This window comes from Acanthopagrus latus, chromosome 9 (assembly GCF_904848185.1).
Source record: "Acanthopagrus latus isolate v.2019 chromosome 9, fAcaLat1.1, whole genome shotgun sequence".
NCBI classification, from domain to species: domain Eukaryota; kingdom Metazoa; phylum Chordata; class Actinopteri; order Spariformes; family Sparidae; genus Acanthopagrus; species Acanthopagrus latus.
Genome location: NC_051047.1, coordinates 4,614,220 through 4,636,910, shown reverse-complemented (window position 1 = coordinate 4,636,910; position 22,691 = coordinate 4,614,220). Strand labels below are relative to the sequence as shown.

Below are 22,691 nucleotides of genomic sequence, written 5' to 3'. Positions count from 1 at the left end.
ATCAACACTATTTCTGATTCTGATTCGGATATATGGATAAACATGGTTTATATTCAGAAGACAATAAAGGCATACTAATGGAGGACTTTTTTAATATTTAGTATAATATCAATATTTTCAATTACAGACACATATTGGCATGCATAGATCTGTCTTAGTTATTCAGAATAAAAAAAAATATATATAATGATTAATTTTTTAGACTTTACGTTGTAAAATCAGAAGTCGTGCTACTCTTGAGACTTTATTGGACCCCTGTTAGCCTCAGTGGAGTGATGGTCTTCCTGCGGTCCTAAACCAAATGAAGAGTGAATTAAAACTGTGCCGTTTTCATCAGCGCTGTAACGCTACACATTAAGCAACCAACAAAACTGTATACCTGCGCACAGACAACAAGATCAACAACAACAGGTGATGGAAACAGACACAAAAACAAGAAATGACAGACAACAACAAAAATGTAAACAAATGTGTGCGAAAACTGGAAAACAATAATGTCTCCTCATCCTGGCGATCAAATGATTTAAGTCTTGTAAAAAAAAAATGATACTGAAGTCTCTTTGAGATATATGTACCGTAGTTTTGCTCACATTTTGCAGCTGTAACTTAACTCACATGGTTTGATCCACCCGGAGAAGCGGTTCAGGTCAGACTCAGACGCCTGCTCCACCCCATCTCTATTGCATGTTCTATTTTTAGGAAATCCCCTTGGCATGTTTTCTCATATCCAGCTGTTTGTACATTTCCTGAGACTTGATATCCAAGAGGAAACTCAGACTTCCTCATATCTGGTGAGGCATGTCTATTTGATTGGGTGCGTAGTCGTCTTCAGGTGTGATTATGCCTCTGCAAGTAGAGCTTAAAATATCCATCCCATGTGTGCTACAAATGGCACTTTGTTGTGATAATTGAGTTTGATTTCTTTGCGGAGCTGCATCTGTTGTGCACCCGGGCAAAGACAGGCTTGCTAATGAGCAGCAGAGAGCATTGGAAAAAAGGGGGCTATGTGTACAGTATGGCTGAGTCAATACGGCTATCACACAGTGATGTACAGCTGACATTATCAAGGGTGAGCAGGTAGTTTCAAAGATCTCATTTTATTTTGAGTGAAAGTGAAACCTGCAGCCTAAGGGAATTTATTTTTCCCTATTCAGATGCCCAGTGTTCTTAATTGAATTCAAAAGATTATTTATATGAGAGTTTTTTTCTTTTATCTTTTCTTTTTTTTTTTGTCAAGTTTTTCCTCACTTGAATCGAGGGTCTAAGGACAGCGGTTGTCGTTCACTGTACAGATTGTAAAGCCCATTGAGGCAATGTGATTGCGATTTTGGGCTGTATAAATAAAAATTGATTTGAGAGTTATATTTTCCCTCTATATGACACAGATTTTGATTTTGAAATTATGAAAATGAAACAGGGCCAATAGGTGAAGTGAAACTCTGAACCTACACGTGCTTGCAGCAGTAAGTGGTTTCATTTTGCAAATGAAAGGATGTCATTTGGTGCAAGGATATTGCAAAAAAAAGAGCAGAAAAGAGGCTGAGGCTCCAACATCCTGTATTTTTCATATTGCTGAGAAATCCCATAAAAAGACCAAAACCAACAAAGGATTGATCCAAGTAATAACTAGTCGAGTGCACTCAGCAGAGCGCAGATCTCCTCCAGGTGTGTACATTTTGCCTAGCTCAAGGGTATTCAATTAAAATTCAACGAGGTCGACTTAGAGAAAATTTCCCCAAGCAAAGAAACATCATAATGTGTAACTAGCATTATGATTCAGAACCATATATATTGCAGGAGACCAGTAGTCGTATCAACGCCTGTATGCAGTCAGCAGGTGACTGCCAAATGAGATCAAGTGAGCACAGTTCAATAATAATTCAACAAAATTACTGATCAGTTTTCGCATTAGAACCTCGGGGAATATAAATAAGGAATACTCTGATGATAAATAATTGCCTCGTTTCATGTAAAACAAGGGCTGTGTGAAACCTGTGCGTCTTAAAGTGCTTCATTTTAGGAGAATCCGATACAAAGTTGAGGTTCCATTTTCCCTTTTTTGTGTGTTAACACTATTTCACATCTGACTGATATTATAATATAGCTCCCTTCCTCTTTCGTTCCGTCCTATATCCCTCTTATATGCCTCCTCTTATATCACTCTCATATGTGCGATAGTGGCGCTTCGCGACGGCGGCTGTAATAATCTCCACGGTCTCAGAACATAAGAAACATAGCCCGCTGGTTTTTGAGCTGCCAGCAGGAAGAGTGAACATGTAAGAGCTTGTCCCTTCTTGATTAAAAAGCTCTGTTGTCGCCATCGACGTTTCTCTTTTGTGAAATTACTTTTCTTTGATGAACTTATGAGTGGTGTCTGGCGTTTGGTTTCCGTGTCACTCACTGACTTAATTCGCAGCGTTGATTCACAGATTTTATTATCTGAGTGGTGTCGCAGGAGGTTTCCCGGGCCGTGAAAGAGTGCTGCAAAGGCTGGATAAAGCTTTGCATGTTAAAATGGAAACGTTAAAATTTAATAACTCCGAAGTGTTTTTTTTTTTTTAACAAAAAATGTGAATCACATTAGGCAGGGGAGGTCCTTCTGCACCTTCAGCATACACCAGAAACACCCAAAAATGTAGGCTGGAGGCTCCAGCAGTATCTGAGACAGATATGTCCTTCCAGCTTGAGGGTCCTAATCCACATTAAACATTCCCTGGCCCCTGCCCTAAACCTAACCATCGCCACTGAACATCTTTGCCTGACCCTCATCCTAACCCCAACCCCAACCTAATTCTTAACTGTTCAACCACCTCCAACCTTCAAACAGCCCTTTGAAGTGCTGTCCCCAAGTGACGGCCATCCAAATTGTCCTCACTTTCCAAAAATGTCCTCACTCCCAAGGTCTATAGCTCAAATTGGTTCTTACAAAGATAGCACACAAAGACACACACACGCACGCACACACTCGCAACACGACCAGTGATCCCCTCCAGGCTTACGCCTGGCGGAGATAATTATTGTCTGTGTAAGCAAGCCTGATGCACTGCAGCTTATATTCCCTCCTCGCTTTACAGCTTTATTGCTGTCCAAAAAAAAAACACATCAATGAGCCGCACCGTGTCATGTTCCTTCATTATGGTAAATTCAGACACTGTGGTGTATTTTGAGTTGATCCCACGTACAATGCTCTCGTGCTGTAAACACTCAGTAGAGCACCAAATGTGTATTAATCCACAGCTGAAAATTGTTCCCCAAAAAACGCACTTCTTACACTTGTCTGGGTGACATTTCTACCACAGCACTCAGCTGTTTCCAGAAATCACGATGCCGTGTGTGTGTGGGCGCTGATATTAAAGATTCATGTCATCATTGGGAACCAATCAGCTTAAGCAATGTTGGTTTCGGTCTTTCATGGGATTATTTGGCCTCACAACATTTTGATTTCGGTCGGAACTACGTCCGGTCGCTGTGCAGAGGCGTGACTCTTTCTCTTCCTTTATTTTTATCACAAACACAATCAGTGATAACCTCTGTTGCGCAGCCATCTCAGCAGTGTCAACACGATACTTCTGTGCCGGGCTTCAGTTGGTCATCCCGGCACTTCTGTGGCTGACGCTGTGGGCTCTTGCGCTTTCGCAGTTGATGTACTTATGATTTCAAGAGAGATTAAGTGGCTGGTCTCTCATGGCTGGAAGTCGTGTGCGTGTGTTGACGTCCGTGCATTCAGATGCGCGTCTGGATTCATTTGGCTATAAGATTCAAGCCTCTGAGCCTTGCATGGAGATCGTGAGTCAGCTCCAGAGGATTTTCAGTTATCCCACAGGCCAAGGAGCAGCTTTGCAGACAAATCTTCCTCCATCCATAAGTCTTTGTGACTGACAGCCAGGCATTTGGCTCGAGACCAAATCTGTAAACAGCATCAGGGTCTGTGAGACGCACATTTTGCACATGGAGAAACTTTCTCTGAATTTGCGCAGCAGCTCAATCACTAACACGTGATTCTATGCGTTGTACCTCACTGTGCTTATCGTTTGTAATCTGTCATGGTCTAAAATGGTCACGCAAAGGATGGGTAGAACATCAGTGATGTTTCGTTAGCTCTTCAATCAGAGATGCTTCCTCGCAAAGACAGGAGGTAGGGTAACAGATTGAAGAGGAGGCAGGAGGAGCGTGAAGAGTTATTCTGTGAGAATCAAAAGTAGGATCTTGAAGACTTTTGACAGATTAAGATTGCTGTGCTTGCGTAATAACCCCAGTTCCTGTAATGGTGTCTTAAGATGGCATGCCACTGTTCTCATTTCCCCCGATGAACATCTGCAACTGCATTGCAGCTCTGCCGTAATTTGAGTCTTGGACAAAACAACTTGATCCACTTTAGTCACACTTGAAATCAGGATTAGAGAAATCTCTTGGCAAGCGATCTGAGAGCAGTCAAATCAGGTCAGTCAGAATTCGGTGAGACGCCCAAAAGGAGCGCGAGATCATGCTGTCAGCTCTGCACTGCTCTTGTCTACCAGATGGATGGCCAGTTGCCACTCCAGATGTGCTCGGAATCTGAACTCGAAGTAGAATGGCATCCAAAAACAAAAAGCCTCTCGCACTCAGAGGAGTGAACTTCACGCTGATGGAGAGAGTACAGGGATAATTGTAATCAGGCTGGTGCCAGTTTTCATTACGTTCCCAGATACAGGCCTTAATGCGGCGCTGCACTCAAGTGAAACAGCATAGAGGCTGTTGTTGTGCTACTCGCTGCTCTTATTGTGGCAGGCAGGGCGGATCAGGAGAATATGAGACTGACAGGTTTAGATCACTGGACTCTTAATCTGTTCCTGCCTGTTGGACGTGATGTAATCTCACACTGTGGGATTAGACGGAACACACACAAGCACACAAAGGGAGCCATAGCGTTTTCTGTGCTATTTTCAAGGGTCAGCACATGGGTTAATAGACTGTTTGAGGTATTTGAGAACTGGATAAGTGAGGCAGCCCTGTTATTTTTCCCAGATCTTGCTTTAAAACTCTACCACCGACAGGTGAGGATGCACTTTGAACCAACATGTTTTACTACTCAAGGATGCCTGCTCTATTATTAATGTCAGCTGAATAAATTCAAGTATGGCAGGCAGTGAATCCCCTTCAGGACCATTCTTCAAATACTCAGACTTGCATGCGAAATACATTATATGGACCAGAATTCAACAATATTTAAAGACACAAGCCTGTTTTTAAAGTTAACTGCCTCTAATGTATCTCTGTTTTGTTTGACAGATAATTGCAATGGCCCCCTGGTATCCACGTTGCTCCATTCGTCCTTTCAGAGCTCCTCTCAGTCCTCGGTCAGTTATGCTGCCTACAACGCCAAGCTCAACAGAAGAGATGGTGAGTACAAGAGAGCGTGTTCCTGCACGCATTCAGTGTTTCTACATGCTTTACATACGCACCACCCACCTGCTGTACCAGCTGTGACCAGCGAACCTAAACTACAGAGCGAGAAGACCATAAAACACTTGTATGGATCATTTTGTGTTGCGGTCACTTGGCTTGTATTTGAGGTAGATGACAAATGAGCAAATAGATTTCAAAACACGAGCACCTTTTCATTATTTTGAAGGGATGCAAAAAATGATGGCTGTGTCTAATTACTGGTAGACTGTGTCGCTTATTACTGTTACACAAATACAGCGAGTGTTATATGACAAAGAAAATGACTTCTTCTCTCTTTGTATTAAAATGAGAAAGACTCCTGGGGCCTCATTACGGGAAAAAAAAAAATAGTAAAAAATCCTCACTCCTTGTTCTCTCATAAGTTAGAAAGATAGGAAAATTCCTATGTTCCTATTACATTGGCAATTCCTAAAGTATGTGTCCTATTCTATCTAAGACCTCATATCTTATTGTGAGAAATCCTAACTAGAACTGTGAACTTGGTTCTCAGTTCAGTCGGCACTCATCCTGTCAGGCCTGTCTCTGTGTTAAGAGTAGAGCTCAACAGTGATGTTCCAGAAGTGAAACTCCAATTCATCCGAGTCCATATGATAGCCACCCTTAGAGAAAAAGCATTTTATTCGCAGTGTCATGGAGAAGCACAATACTACCCACAATCCTAAAGTGCATCGGTGCAATATCTGATCGATGGAGCTCCCTGTTACCATGGAAATGTTTACCACACCAACGAAGGCTATGTGGGACAGCGAGTTACTGCTACCACGGTTAGATTATTTATGTATGTTTCCTTCGGAGCGACCGGGATTTCCCTTTCTAACATGATGCATATTTTAAGTGATGAGGAAAAGCAGCGGTGAAAGTCATTACAGGCTGTTGACTACTGTTTGTGAGTTTTTTGTCTTTGGAAAGGATGTTCTCAACGGTTTATGGGAGGAGCAGTCCTTGGCTCATGTGTTGTCGTTTTTTTTTTATTTATTGTTTTTGTTTTCAAATTTTGGTTGGAAAAGTGTGTCAGCATTGAGCTCTATGCACACGAGAGTGCCTGTACCACGGCTGTCTCAATTCACTTTGACTCTGAGCGAGCCTTCTAAAGACAACTGTAAAACGCGGCCCGGGAATTTCAAGCGAACAGGCTAACTTCAGTGCTAGTTTCTCCAACTTGCTGAGAGTTGTGTCCGCAGCTCCAACAGGCCACCATTGGTGAAAGGAGAGGTTTAAGGCGCTTCAACTGCTTTTCATGAGTTTGGCACTTCAGCACTTGGATTTAGACAATAAACTTTGTTTGCGGATTACCATTTCAATGGGATTATGAAAATTGTATGCTGCTGAAACGTTAAGCTGTTACTAAACTGTTGCCTACATCTGCTTGCTTTAGTCTAATTCAGACCAAGTCTCTCCTGAGGCTAGCAGCAATGTCTGCCTCTCTAACAAGCTAACATCAATGTAAGCTTCTCCAACAGGCTCACATCAGCACTAGCTTCTCCAAAAGGCTAACACAAGTATTAGCTTCTCCAAAGGGCTAACATCGATGTTAGCTTCTCCAACAGGGTATCATCAGTAACAGCGCCTCCAAAAAGCTAACGTAATTATTAGCTTCTCCAAAAGGCTACCATCAATGTTAGCCTCTCCAACAGGCTAACATCAATGTTAGCCTCTCCAACAGGCTAACATCAATGTTAGACTCTCCAACAGGCTAACATCAATGTTAGACTCTCCAAAAGTAACAGTTTGAGAACTGAACATAATATTTCAGATTTCATGTTGTTAAGTTGTTGCCCATCTTCATGGTCATTTCTGCTCTACAGTTGGACTTGTTAGTAATTACTATAGGACTCTAACTCACTGCAGTGAGGAAACATAATTCTGTAATAGAATTTTAGAATGCTGCTCTAAACTGAGATGAGGATTTAAGACATATGAAGTTTCAGTAATGAGGCCCAGGCTGGTAAGGAAGTCCTTCCTCCTTTGAATCAAGGGGGGAAATTAATTGCATGAAACCAGGGCCATCAGGGGGTGGAGTTTAGCTGTCACAGTGCCACTGGTCCTCCTGTACTCATCCCAGAACAGCTGGGATTTATCTGGCCATAGGCACATCAGAAGGCTATAGATGCCAATTAAGGTAGTTTTACTGTGGTTATTTCAAATATCAATTCAGTAATAGGAGAAAGGGAAGAGTCTGATTGCTTTGATTTGATTCTAATTGTACTGGGACGCGTTAAAGTGTCTTGCTATCAGCTCTTGCCTCCTTAGTCTCAGTCACTCCTCTGATACAGCTCGGACCCTCTTGGGTAAAAGGAAACTGCTGTGTGAATAAATAGCTTCAACAACCGCAGCTCCCATGAGCTTTGGACGCACGTCACACTGTATATGGCATCAGAACCTAATTAGAGCTACAGATGCCGAATGCTAACAACATAATCATGGATAGGTTGTAGAAAAGTGAACAAAAATTAAAACATTACTAGCAGATGCATTAGTAATTCTCTTATAATGTATATGAATAAAAAAAAAAATCCACGTTTTAGTCTTCCGGGAAGACCAATGGCAGACACACTCAGTGTTGTGGAGTACATTATGCAAAACAGTCTAGCTTGTTGAGCTGGCAGGATTCTGCTCAGTATAAACTCCCAAGCCAGGCATTGCATATTTCAAAACAAGTCAGCTATCTTCCGTGAGCGGAGGACCTAACTGTGGCAGCTGCAGAGTCACTTCACCTTGAACTCTTCACATACTCACTGTGTACACACTGGGGCTTTATACATTTGAGCATTCGGAGCCCAGATGCAGCTGAGTGTAAAAACCACAACAATCCACAGCTGATCGACAATATCGATGTTTAATGGATACCCTCTGTCTGTATTTCTCTGCAATACCTCAGGAGCAGGAGGTTGGTCTCCCATGGTGACTGACCAGGAGCCCTGGCTCCAGGTGGACCTCAAGGAGCAGATGGAGGTGACGGCTGTGGCCACACAGGGACGGTATGACAGCTGGGACTGGGTCAGCAGTTACCTGCTGCTCTACAGCGACACGGGCCGGGTTTGGAAACAGTACAGGCATGAGGACGGTGTCGGGGTGAGTCTCCATCAGCTTTCTGCATGACTTCTGTACACTGTTTACATCTGAATTCACGCAGAATGAATATTTTAATTCAGACTCATTTAAGTTTACATCTGGCCTCTCCGTTACATAAGATCGCTCTTTCGTGCCGTGTTCTCTATGCACCTGTTGATGACGTCGCAGGTGACAACACATCCTCTCACTTTTTCCAACACATTTCAAGGTGTGGGATGTGTCTGTTGTCAATGCACTCATTAGGCTGTTTTTCCGTCGTCCATGTTATGTCACAACCTGTCATGTCAGCCTGTACGAGGACTTCGGGTCTAAGAAAAGAGCCCTGTGTCGGCACATGTCATTAATTCTTTATTGTGTTTGCCCCAGTTATGTCAAGGGCTGCTGCAACATGTTAAATTGTTTCTCTGGGACTTTTTCTGCATGGCAGTCCAATTAGCAGGGTGTGTTGTTGCCCACAGCTGCAAATTCCTTTTTTTCCCCATTGTGTTGAAATTAAAAGAGCATGGAATTGTGGGGGTGAAAAAATTATGTCAAGTGTTGTGTGTTGCCTTTAATTATTTACCCACTTCCATCGCTTTAAAAATGCATTATCTACTGGAATGTAGGAACTGAAGAAGAAATAAAACAGCTTGATGCGGACTGAGACTGTTCTTACTCTGAGACGGGGCTAACCAGGCCGGCCCGCAGAAAGGGCTGCAATCGTCCAGTGAGAGGATCTTCCACAATTCTCGTTCGCTCATATCCTGAGCAGATGCAGAACGTCTTTGCTATTATCAAAATCATTCTCTTTAGGTGGTTGCTCCTTCAAAGATGCTTAGTTGTTTAGCTGTACTGTCAGGCTCCTGGCTATCGATCTATCAAAAGTTGATCATATTTCATTATTATTTGGGTCTAAATAATAAAGAAATGTAGCTCCCTCATTTTTCTTCTCCTTACTTCTCTCACAGCAAGGAAACTGACTCCAACATTAACTATTATGCAGCTTGCGTCACTGTATTTCTCAGGTTTTCAGAATTGCTTTTATTTTAGTTTTTTGTTTTTGTACAAAGTGATGGTATTTTTTTTTTTTCTTTAATGGTCTCAAACGTGTGATCTTAGCCATTGCCACATCCATGAGGAAATATGGAGGAGACATTAGTTTGTCTATAGGATCTAATTATGTCCTGTAAAATCCAGGGAGGAAAAAAATGATGTACTTTGCATATTAAGTCTGCAAACCCTAGGCTATTCTAGCCAGCTACTCAGTCCATGCAATGCATTACATGGGATTTTACTTTTTCTTTTTAGGGCATTTTGGGCATTTTGTCCAAAGTGACTTACAGAAATTCATACACATATATTCATACAGTGATGGTGGTGGCTGCCATACAAGGTTCTGACCAGCACATCAGGAGCAGTTTGGGGTTCAGTATCTTGCCCGAACACACTTTCACATGTAGACCAGGGGAATCGACCCAGTGACCCCCTGATCCACAGCCGCCCCGGAGCTCATTGGGATTTTACGCTTTATGTTTATCACATCTGTTAACTTCATAGTATTTTATTTTTCTTTCCTTTTTTATTAATTTTTTCATCAGAATCTCACAGTGAAATCAGCTCAAGCCAGTTACAAATGCAGGTGCTGGTGAGGAGCAAAGCATTCTCATCAGTTAACATTTCTTGGCGCTAGCATGTGAGCATTCTTTAATCAGTCATGCTTTTAAAATGTTCCCAGCAATCCCCAGTGTAAATGACACCCATGATAAAAGTGATCATTGCAGGTATCCAAGCAGCTCAGCCCCCCAACAGCTCCTCCCTTTGTCCCCCCTTATGGGTGGCACTGCTTCTAAATGTCGAAGCCCAACCAGAATGTAAACATTTCACACAAACTCTGTTCAGTACGTTGCACACATAAAGACCAAATGTGTTTAAATCCAATGCTCAAGCCAGTCCCTAGTAATTACACGGTTTACTTTTCTGTTAAAGTAGCGTTTACTTAAATCTCGAGTACCCTGCTCTTTTTTTTTAATTAAGCAGGGGAAGTTCTGATGTATTCACTCCCAAGTACAATTTCTGAGTTTTGGAACGTGCCAATGTGAAGAACAACAGTCAATTTCAATGAATTATTTAAACAGACGTTTATTTATAATGAAGGGCTGAAATAGAACAACAAATAGTATTTAAACACTCCTGAGCGTAATGAGCAAAGGTTTGAATACATGTAAACAGGCCGTTCACAGGACCAACAATGGGTGCGCAGCCTGTAGCAGCAGCTCAGTCTGCTCATATCTCAGACCAGACACTGAATGTTAAAGATTTCGTGGACCATCTGGCTAAACAGTTTTTTTTTTTTTTTTTTAATATAATTTGTACATATGTAAGCGGTTTATGTAAACAAGTGACATTACTCAATTTTTAATTAGTTCCAAGAAATACACAGTGAAGAAATAAAAGTGTAGGATTCCCCAGAAATAACGTGAAATATTTACAGCGACACTGACTCAGACGTTTCCCTGATGTGTTATCCGGTGATTGACTTGTTGAAATATCATGACAAACAGCTTGCAGCTTCCTTCCACACACTGTCAGTCTTCATTTAGTTGGTTCTGAATACTGGGAAAAAAAAAAAAAGCCACTGTGAAGTGAGAAGAGACGTTACGTATAGAGTAGATGTTACCAGCATGACTCGCGCACACACATGCTTTTGTTACTGGCTGCCGAGAGAGAGGAGAAGAAATAATTATGCTTCAAATGTTACCGTTCATACAGCACTCAGACACAACACAGGACTGTTTCATACCAGTCAAAACAGGAAGCATCCTCCTCAAACGCTGCATGCATTAAAAACCAGGCGTGACTGGTGCTCATATCAACTGATGTGTATTAAATGCGCACTCACACAAACCATTAGAGCCCCACGCCTCCCCACTTTTATTGGGTGCTCAAGTGAACTTGGGCTTATAGATATTGCAGGGATGAATGGCAGCCAATTAGTCTGCAATCTCTAATGAAGCTCACACCCGAGCTGACTGACTAAAGCTTTCACCAAGACGCTGAAGATAGTAACTCACGTCCGTCTGGCATTTTAACAAGTGAAGCTCAAAGGTAACGGCTCGCTGCCAGAAACTGAACTCGGGGGGCCTAATGAGAGAGAAGCAGCTGCTGAAATGGCTGCTAGCTCTCAGGCACTCTGAGCTAACACCGAGCCAAATTAGCTCCATGGAAGAATTAGCTCTGTTAAAAATTGGGCTAAAGATCGACAATCCTTCTGGCATCTCTGAGAGGCTGTAACGTTTAAAAAAGAAATGATATGAAAGCACCAAAGGCCTCCCAGAAGTCTAGCTTAAAATATACTGTGTATATAATATAATATAATATAATTACCAGCTGCGACAGTGTCAGCTGGTACTTCTTTACCTTATGTGTGTGTGTGTGTGTGTGTGTGGTGTGTGTGTGTGTCTGTCCATGTGCGTGTGTGTGTGCCACCATGGCAAACTTTTGGTAATGGAATTAGCTCAGAGACAGTTTTAAGTGCTTATCCAGGTGTCTGTCTGCCTGTCTGTGAACAGATTGTGTCACTGTGACATCTTCACAGGTAGTTGAGATCTAAATGAAGGTTAAGTATAGTGGTAAAGTACTCAGAGTCTCTCCCTATGTTGCCCACCGACAAGCATAGTTTGGGTAGAGAGACAGAGGCAAGGCACAGGCCGGCGCAAGTTAGTCCCCATCCCACCACCCACTTGTCAGCATGAACCATGACAGAAGAGATAACAGCAAGAGGATGTTGAGAGGGGGAGAAGGCCTTCCGCGAGCCTCCATGCATATTGGCAGGACCAATTCAAAACACAGTAGAGTGTCCAGTGGCTAAAAAAACGTGTTTTACTCCATTAAATCTATACAAAAAATGCTGACTACGGCGTGTCCAGCGTCAGGTCAGGAAAAGAAGGAGGGATTGGGGTTAGACGTGGAGAGGGGAGAGGTCGAGGTTAGGATAACCGACTGGTGTGGCCATATAAAAGGCCAAGCCTTAGGTGAGGGATAGAACTACGGGTCGGACATGAACACATTAACAGGTGCCATTGCTAATGTGACGCCATAGCAAGATGGTCAATATTATAGTACAACATAATGTAATGTTATATAACAGAGCATAATATAATATGATATGACATAACATTACAAAACACAATATAGTATAGTATAATATAATATAATATGATAAAATGTAATAAAATGTTATATAACACTGGGCCTTACAGGTGCAGGACCCCTAGTTACCGCAATGGGCTGCCAAAATTATTGTTTTTATCATTTATTTCTATATATTTATATATATATATATATATATATATATATATATATATATATATATATATATATATATATATATATATATGTTTTTAACTTTAGCTAACTAAATGTTATGCTTAGTCACTGTGCAGCACCTGTCCATAACAGTAAACGGGTTAGTTATCTCCAGCCGGTCTCGTTCCCTGGGCATAAAAAACTGACATTTTGTCCCGTTCCTTGGTGTAATGCTCTCTGGCAGGAAGGCTCGGGGCTCTGCACACAGCACTGAAGGGTTTGTCGCCTGTCTGTACGAGCCAACAAAGGGCGCTGTACAACAGCATCCGCATTTGATGACCTGGGATGAGAACGGATTTTTGGAACATATTAGCCTGTTAGCAACACATTATTGTAGGCTCAGTTTAATATGCAACAGAATGTCATTCATTAAATGCAGGATCAGTGCTCCGTCTCTCTTTCAGCTAAGGGGTTCTTGGCATGAAAAAGACCCCTGGATCAAAGAGGGAGCCATGGGAGCATTAAATAAAGTTTATTGAGAACATAAATAATTTTCCTCTAAATGAAGCGCTAGTGAAAGTTCAGACAGGAAGTCTACTCTCTCACATGCTCAGTCCTTAGTTTAATTCGCGCACCATCCTTTCATCTCCCCGTCTCACTCCTCTCACTCATAATTGCCGGTCATTATCTGGGCCCGTCAGTTGATGTCAGCTGTTCACAACAGCCGGGCACATCTATCCAACAGCGCATCGACACACATTCACTGTTTTTTTTTTTTCTTTTTAAATGAGACAGTCTCCTGCCTCTAGTTCATTCATTCTGCTGTTGCAGGCACCTTCCATCTCCCCAGTCTCTGCCCTGTCTTCAAACATTCACAAGCTACATCAGCCTCATCATTTCATCAGCCCATCTGTCTGCGAAGAATCATAAACCACAACCGCCAGTGCCTGGACTCCACGCATAACTTCCTTCCATAAACTACAAGAAGCCACAGAAAACATGGCTACCATACCTTCAGTCCTCTGGTCTGTGGAAGAACAGAACACCTGAGAGAAGGAACGGAGATTAGAGGAGCAGAAAACACAGGGTGGGGGGGGGGCATGCTGTAGTAAACATTGTCTTTACTTGATTCACTAGTCCCTCCTGATTGAAATAAATTTGATATTTTGTGTTTCACTTAAATCTATTTCACATTTTTTTTAAGATTTCTTCAGGGGTAAAATGTCCCCCTGACGATGACTGGAGCAGCCATTCCCAAAGTTTGAAATGATGCAGCCTAGTATGAAATTGGAAAATCATCTGGGGCTCAAAGTTTTAATCACGACTCTGATCAACGCGTAAGACTAAAGATAGATATTTTTTTCGTTAACGATAACAATTCTAAGTGAGCGTGGGCCTAAGGCAGTGCAGTACAGATTAACAATCCATCCACATACAAACTGCATATCTTTGCATGCAAACACATGCAGTTACAATTTCCTGTTGGCTGATACAATATAATATGCGTTATGATGTTGTGTTGGTGGTCAAATACTGTTTCTCCCCTGTTTGCCACCAAGCAGTGCAAATAGATTAGACCAGTGAATAACATGCAACAACCTTGTTTTTTTAAGTCCAATCCAATCTCGATTATGAGTGTTGTTGGCCAGAAAAATAAGTTTTGACAAAGCGGAGGTCATTTTGCCGTACTCTCTCTACGCTTTTAGCAAGTCTGACACTGTGGCACCAGCGCGAGGAAAAATCTTGGTTCAATTTTTGTATTTGCATCTGCGGCAAGTGTTTGGCCCCAGATCACGTCTCTGAATACATTAAAACAGTAGAAGTGAAGGAATTGATTCGATGAATAATTCAGCATCATCTTTAATAATATCCACACGCTCATTGTTTTTTTTTTCTTTTTAAATTGAGGATCTCGTTATGTCCGCTTGTAATTACAATTTCTGTTAAATGAATTTCCTTGATGTAATAAAAACAATGAGTATAGTGGAGCGGACACATGTAACGGACGCGCCCCTGTGCATTCTCCCATGAACTACATTAATCTTCCAATCATTTCTATTACTGCGAGAAATCCATCAAGCTAGCTGTATAACACCATGATAGCTTTGTGGCACACAGACAGACACTGGGTTAAATGCCAAGCTTTGATTTTCGGTGAGCTGACAGTTTCCTGAACATGTTTCGGTGACAGTGTGTGACCCACCTTAACTCAGCCACCTGGCGCCGAGGCATCAAAACGACTGGGACGTTATCGGCGAGCTCGTGTGACTGTGTGTGAGTGCTATGTGTCAATCTGCCCGGGCGAGCGGGCAGATTGACACATAGCACATAAATGTGTTAGGGAATTTCATCGATTTTGAACATTCTCCCAAAAAGCAAGTTGATTTGAAAATGGAGCACAATTACGCAGCGCCCTGAAAAGAGCAGCGAGGGGACAAACTGCTTCATTTTCAACACGGCAAAAGTGCGGGGATTGTTACAAGGAATATTTATATCCATAGCAAATTTAGAATAGTCTTGAAGGTCTCTATGAACCTCATTCTTAAGTTCTAAGTGCCTTGTTGATGACAGCTGGATTCAAGGCTTATTCTTACCACTTGGTACTAGGACACTCAAAAGCACATACAAACACTGAACAATGAAATCACAAATAGGCCTGACACAAATCAAAGCAGCATTTTCTTCCGGTGCAAACATTAAGATGTTTTCACAGTTTCTCTCGTTTTGTTTAACTCACTCTCCACACGTGTTAATTTCACCCTTACCTCACTAATGTGTAGACATCTCTGTTCCTGCAATCAGCCTGTGTTGTGAGCAAAGCTGGTTGTTTTGAAAGAGCATGTGAAAAAAAAACAAAAGAAACAGGAAGGCACAAAGCTAATGATAACCCAATTAGAATGAAATGTCTGTGGAAGGTGTGTACTCTAGCACTGGGCCCAGATTACCTTCATTATCCCCGAGAAGTGTTATTTAAAAAAAAAAAAAAGAAAGAAAAACAGAAAAAGAAATGTTGTAATTGAGCTGTGAATGATTCTGCTCCTTAAGGGGGAAATTTAAACACCGATTGTCCATGCTTGTTATCCGTTCAGGTGGATGGGAATCTAACAAGGACTGAAATGTGTTTGCTTGAGTGCTAATTTGTGTTTTTATCTGAGGATTTCTCTGCTTCCAGTTTCAGTGCTCCTGGGGTTGCAGTGTTTTTTCTCTGTCGGCCAGTTGGTCAGGCACTTTGTTCCAGAATGAACTACCTCAACTATTGGTTCCTCCTGACAGCGGGGGTCCCCTGAGGTTTCATTTAGCCCCAACATGAGGTTCTCATTTGTGGTTGTCGGTGAAATATCTTGACAAATGTAGGATGGATGGCGCTGGTGTATTTAAGTTCCCATGAAGTTGAATTGTAATAAGTCAGGTGTAACTTCAAGCGGTTACCTCTAGCAGTATCATCACATCACATTAAAGGGGTAGCTCCAACAATTTTACACTTTAAAGTGTGTTTACAGGTCATGTAGAGTACTCCTGCATAAGTGTACGAGAGTGGCACACAGCTCCGAAGGGAGCTGCATGTAATCTAGTAAGTGATGTCGCTCAGTGGCTGAATTGCATTGTGGGTGATGTAAGCACCAGGTTTTGAAAAGGAAGAGGAATATGTCATGTTTGGTAAAAAAAAAAAAAAAAAAAACAGAAGACAAAAAAATGGTGAAGACCCAAATGTGGAGACACACAGGAGGACAGCTTGATAAGGCACTAATAGACGAGCTTTATTTCACAAAAATCCTATAATACCAAAAACACAAAGTAGCAACACAAAAGCAAAAACAAGGTACAACTTCATATGAGGAAAAACACAAAACCAGAAACACGGCGTGAGGAGGAACAGGGAGACACTGAAGGGAACAGGCTTGGATGAAACACAGGAGAATCACACAGGAGGAAAGACAGACGGACTGACAAAGACATGAGGCTACACACACACACACACACACACACACACACACACACACAGGCCTGACTACAAACAAGACAAGGTGAACAAAGAAAAAGGGCGGGAAATTCACACAAAGAGGGAGGAACTGAAAAGCAACGCAGGACACGAGAGACAAAACTGCAGAGTAAAACAGGAAATTACAGAAGCACCTGAAACATGACGGGGGAAAAGACATGATCATTTGTTTTTCAGCTGTCCGTAATGACTGAACACTGTCTCAGATGACTGTGTGTTCAATGCTAAGTTAGCGTGCTAAACCAAGAAATTAAGTTGATTAATATGGTCAGTGTGATATCTGCTATACATCAGCAATTAAACCCTTCCACAGTGAACAACACTCCAAAACCTTTCTGTATTTCTACTCCAAGAACTGACAAGGGAAACAGGACCAATTAAATCGGTGGTTCTCAGACTTTTTCATGTGATGACCCCTCAAGTCAGACACACGTCAGACCGCAGACCCCCGTCTGATACTCGCTCTGCTTTCAGATGTAATATTACTCACGCTGCTCTCAGCCATCAGCAAAGGTTCTTGGTCCCCCTGGATCTACGTCAGCAGAGATTCAGGGGTCTCAACAAACTTGGTGATGCTTGGCAGCATGCCGGATCTTCTTTTCTTCAGACTGAAGTGATACTTTCCTGTTTTTGTTGGATGTGCAAATGAAACCCATGAACAAGGTAGTCATCCATTGACTGTTACATACGTATGGATGAAAGCACAGTGAAAATAAATGATCCCCTGTTTTGTCCCCCCTTAGAACCCCCTGACGGGCCTGTAGGGGTCCCAAGACCCCACTTGTATAACTGCTGAACTAAATAACTCTCCAGTATTGCATGATTTGGTTAGACAAATGACAAGGCTGATCGGGCAGACTATCAGCCCGTGTACTCTCTGCTGGCAGGATTGTGCTCTCTGGTGTGAATGTCAGTGAAAACCCAGGACGGCTCCAGCATCAGCACCCTGGACAGCGATCCTCACATGCTGATGTCAACACAATCACTGTGCCTCAGTGCAGCCTCGCAGGGATGCCGGGGCAGCTGCAAATCTTGTTGTACATTAGATAAATTGATATAATTACAACAAAACACCTTCATCTAACCTAGCCTGGAATTTCACTCGATGGGTGCAGTAGCCTTTTCTTGCTCAACAGAAACATGTCAGGCCCTCTGCTGATAAGATATCGGGGAGATAGCCGAGGTCTTGCTGATCCTTTTTCAGGGGAGGTTTGGCTGACTGGCAGGTGATCAGGGATTGCTGGAGTATTTTCACTCATGGCAAGGTCACATACTCATGGCTTCGCCTCGCATTCCCTCAGGGTGTTTAACGGGGCAGTGACCTTTTTTTTTTTTTTTTTTTTTTTTTACAGAATATTGTATCTCCTCCTCGCCAGCAGCAGGAGTTATCCCCCAGCGAACTGATTAAAATAAACGTATGTGCCTGCGCTGTACGCAGCACAAAGGAAAAGTGACTCAAGGGAGCTCATCACTGGAGAGGATGAGTAAAGAGTCCTAATGAATGAGAAGCGAGTCTGTTACGCAGTGACAGAAACATAAATAGAAATAATGAAGTCACTGTGGGGTTAGGACTGTTTGCGTGGGCAAGGACCCGGCTCGGTCCTCTGGACCCCTGGAAAGTCTTCAGTACCCTCAGGCCTTTATTCCGAGACTTTACTTCATCTCCCAGCTGGAACACACAGGATGTTCTGTTGCAAGTTTTTTCCAAAGTGGAAAAAAAAACAAGCGTCATCGCTGAGGGCAGCCTCGGCGGTGCACTTGTAGTGGTATCGCTCCTGAATGCTAATGACTCATGCTGACGTGTGTGAGTTTTTCGGCTAATGGATAGTGAGAATGATTGCACCGCGGCCTCAGCCAGAGTTGATTGGGTTCATTAGATTTTCCAGACATTCAGCTGGGAGTCAAGTGGAAAGACGGGGTTAATGATGAGGACAGAGCCCAGAAGCGGAGTTGCGCAAGCTGTGTAAGAAACATATAGCCTGCACTCGACATCCATCTTGTTTCTGATCCCTTTCAAAGGGGAGACAAAGCTCTGTTTTCTGACTCCCGCCTGGTTTTCACCTGAAGGATTGTGGCATTTCTGTTCTTGTCATCGCTTCTCACTCTGGTTGGAGGTGGGCAGGGTGCGGGAGGAAAAACAGAGGCTGATGCCACGTATTTCCACAGACCAATCAGAGTTTTAACAACATTTGATTCAGTGTGTGTGTGTGTGTGTGTGTGTGTGTGTGTGTGTGTGTGTGTGTGTGTGTGTGTGTGTGGCAGTTGGGGCTTCAAAGCTTACTGTTGCCATGGCAATCGACATCCAAATCACTATTTGAATGCTTTGTTTTTTTGTTTCTTGAAGCAGCGCCGAAATAAAGAGGCAAAAGACTGATGACGAGTGAAAAAATGGAGCCCCACTATGACACTGAATGAGTCTCTAAACGCGCGCACGTAAATACCAGGTGTGTGCACGCGATTCCAGCACAGTGTCAGCAAGGAAAATTGTTCTCGCAAGCATTTCTGCTCAGCGTGCTAAAATGCGATCCAGCACTGTGATGGAACAATCCGATGTCACTGTGGTGGTGTCATTGCTGGAGACTTATAGTTAATGTTGCTCCAGTGCCGTCGGTGCAACTGACCAGTCATGTTTTTGTAATGACGTGACTTTTTGACTCAGGGAAGACGAGGAAAGACGTGAGAGAAGTTATTCTTTGTAACGTGTGAAAGGATAACACAAACAACGTTCTCCTAAACCCGGCCAGGTATTCTTGTTACCTATACTCCCAGTCCCATGTGATCTGATCCACCACCACAGCTGGCTCATGTTACTGACTGCCACCTTTTCACAAGCTAAAATCATCTGCATACCAGCATCAGGCAATATGATGGCAACCAAGTTGTTTGCAAGTGTTCTAAATGGTTTTTTCAAGTTTTTTTTTTGCTTCCTGAACAATTAAAAGAAATTGTGCAATCAGCTTTTCCGTCCAATAAACGCTCACCTTATTTTTATGATGCTGCCATGGCTGCATGAAAAGAAGGGTGCCACCAGTGTTTCTGCGCACCAGGCCTTTACAGGTTACCTTACAGAAACACACATTAATAACTCGTGCATCATTTCTGATTTTCTTTTGCTCACTGATTTGTCGAGAGTGCTTCATATTTTAAAGAGAAAAATATTTTCTGTTTCTTCCCTCAATGTCCTCCGGCTGCCCCGCCACTACTATGGATGGTTAGCTTTCATTGTTGCCAAAGTAAACGCTAATGGTAATTGTAGCTGCCCAGTTAGCGGACTTGGGGTGCTGAGCCCCAGCAGCTTCGAAACTTCAGGGGTTAAACCTTGTCAGACCAGGAAAACCTGCACCCACACAGTCAATAGAAAACAACTGAATACATTTTTATTCCAGACTTCACCTTTAGTGTTAATTCTCCGGTCCTGATTATCATTATATGTTCTAAAGTAATGCTTAAGAATTGAAATCACATTGCACGGGCTTTAGATTACAGCTTTTGAATGCGGAGCAATCAAACAGTCTTCTCCTGCAGTGTCTTACACAAAGCCTGAGAATAACAAGGTCATGGCTGGAGCCCTGCATGACAAGCACAGCAGCGGGTTTTCATCAGCCTGATTCCCAATAAAACGCCAGCGACTAATGAGATTTTGAGACTGAAAGCATTCAGAAAGCTCAGTGTTGTGAATATGCATGTCTTGTTTTTTTTTTTTGTTTTTTTTTTTTCCGAGGCCAACGCGTTTCTCTTATTTCCTTTGGTCTAAAAGCTGTTTGCACTGCTTCAAGTAATACATTGGCTTTGACCAAATGTGTAAGCCCCGGTGCTATTTGTTAATCCCTCCTGTGCGGACGTGAGTTATTCTGCATGTGTAAATAAGCCCGGCCCGCGCGTGTGTGAAGATTCAGCGACGAGGCTCCTCTCGGCGGCCGGCGCAAAACGAGGAAAGTGGCGGCATAAATCACAATAACAGCCTCACCGGTTGCACGGTTTGCCTTGATTATCTACCGAGAGGCAGCGTCCTGGTGCATTCACTGATCCATCAGCCGCGCAGCGTTCTTAAAGGACCGGATGGTCATTTGTGCCGCTGGTCTTTGTGTTTCTTTTGTTGCTGAGAGGTGAATGATTGGCCTTGTCAGACTGAGACTATTCACAAAACCCTGGAGTGCCGCTGTCAATGATCTATATTTTCAGTTCTTTATAGTACGAGTACTTATTGATTTGATATGTCACCTGCCTAGAATTGGTTATGAAGAGGCCGGTAATCAGTCATTGGAGAGGAGAGGCTTTTTGTCTCTGTTTCTGTCGGCACCTCTCTCCGTTTCTGTTTGTGTCCCCCAGCTTTGTCTGGTGCAGACCGAACGGAGGAGAGGCGTTGGGACAGAAAAAGAAGAATGACGTCTCCCCGCTGCACTCAGAGGTGTTTGTTTTTTAGCTCCGCAGGGTGAAAACACAATAGGCGAGCCCGTATATTGCCCCTGGCTGCCTCAGTGGTGATTTTTCCTCCCATGGACTCTCTTGAACGGATACTCTCATGTTTCTGGACCGCACAATGATTCTTATCGCTTTACATCAAATAGTATGTTCAAGGATAGGAAGAAGACATTGCCCTTGGCTTTGCCTCGTCAGCACTTTGTTGTTGTCCGTGCAATTCAAGGATTAAGTTTTTCTTTTACTCTGCTTATATTTCAGGTATTCGGCTAAAAAAGACTTTTCTTCTCCCTGGTGAAATAATATTAATACTCACTTACAATCTGAGGGCGTTTTTGTTCCTCGCCGGAGCCTTGGTCACTTGCTTTACATCACTTTTATGCCACCATCATGACTGCAATCTTTGTCCCTCCTTGCTCCCGCAGAGATTTGTCGGGAATACGAATTCAGAGGCCGTCGTCCAGAACAAGCTGTCCCACCCAGTGAGAACACGTTTCCTGCGCTTCGTCCCTCGCGACTGGAACCCCAGCGGCTGGATGGGCCTCAGAGTGGAGGTGTACGGCTGCTCCTACAGTGAGTAGCACACACCCTGGAGTGAATACCAGAGTCTGAAAGCACTCAGTCTACACATCAAACCCTCTGTAGTTACACTGCCTAGAAGGATTTGTTCATTTGTGCATCCGGCTTTGCAGCTACGCTGTGATGGAGAGTAATGAGGACTATTTTCTCTTCACTCAGTTTTAACACGCTGTTTGATACTCCAGACAGCGGTGATATGTTGAAGCAAATCCACACCAGCCAGGGTGTGAAACCCATATCTGCACATATCTCCTCACATTTAAAACACTTCCAGAATAAGACTTGAACATTCAAACCGGTGTCGAGCAGCTTTGGACTGAATGTTGGTCACTGTGGCTGGAAAAACATGCTCCAATAATCAACCTCAGCGTCTTCTTTTTCACACTTAAATGAAACATTACTTTGACTATGAAGGGTACAAACATTGTGTGTCGCAGTATAGACTTCATGTATTATGTGTTGAGTGCAGCTGATTTTTTGAAAGGCGAGGTTAACTTAAATGAAAATGCGGTTATTCTGATGGAAAGATGTAGTTCTCAAAACATGTCTGGAGCTTTGAAGCAACAACAACTAAACATATATATATATATATATATATATATATATATATATATATATATATATATATATATATATATATATATATATATATATTTTTTTTTTTTTTTTTATATATATAGGAAATGGCTCCACAGCTCGTCTGCATTATAATCCAAGTCTCCGGAAGCCCTGAGATCCTTGATTGATTAGGAAAGATGCATATTACGTCATTTTTTTAAATGAAATCCTAACTGCAGCTGCTAAGCTTAAAGCGTTAGCACGCGCCTCATGCATGAGAAGCATCAAGGGTGTAAATAAAATCTTTTCAAATCAGGGATTTCAGGGCATCTGA

At 42.6% G+C, this 22,691-nt stretch overlaps 1 protein-coding gene across 4 annotated transcripts in view; it reads left to right on the top strand.

The window, feature by feature from the left end:
• Positions 1 to 22,691, top strand: part of cntnap5a (contactin associated protein family member 5a) — a 117,907-nt gene that overhangs the window by 13,094 nt on the left and 82,122 nt on the right. For 2 of the 4 annotated variants that reach the window (XM_037110710.1, XM_037110709.1), the window contains exons 2-4: positions 5,269 to 5,379; positions 8,324 to 8,517; positions 21,646 to 21,793. In XM_037110710.1, coding sequence (XP_036966605.1) covers positions 5,269 to 5,379; positions 8,324 to 8,517; positions 21,646 to 21,793 — 453 coding nt within the window. Of the gene's footprint in view, positions 1 to 5,268; positions 5,380 to 6,166; positions 6,332 to 8,323; positions 8,518 to 21,645; positions 21,794 to 22,691 lie in introns of those variants that run through there. The other 2 variants (XM_037110712.1, XM_037110711.1) reach the window with 2 other exon arrangements.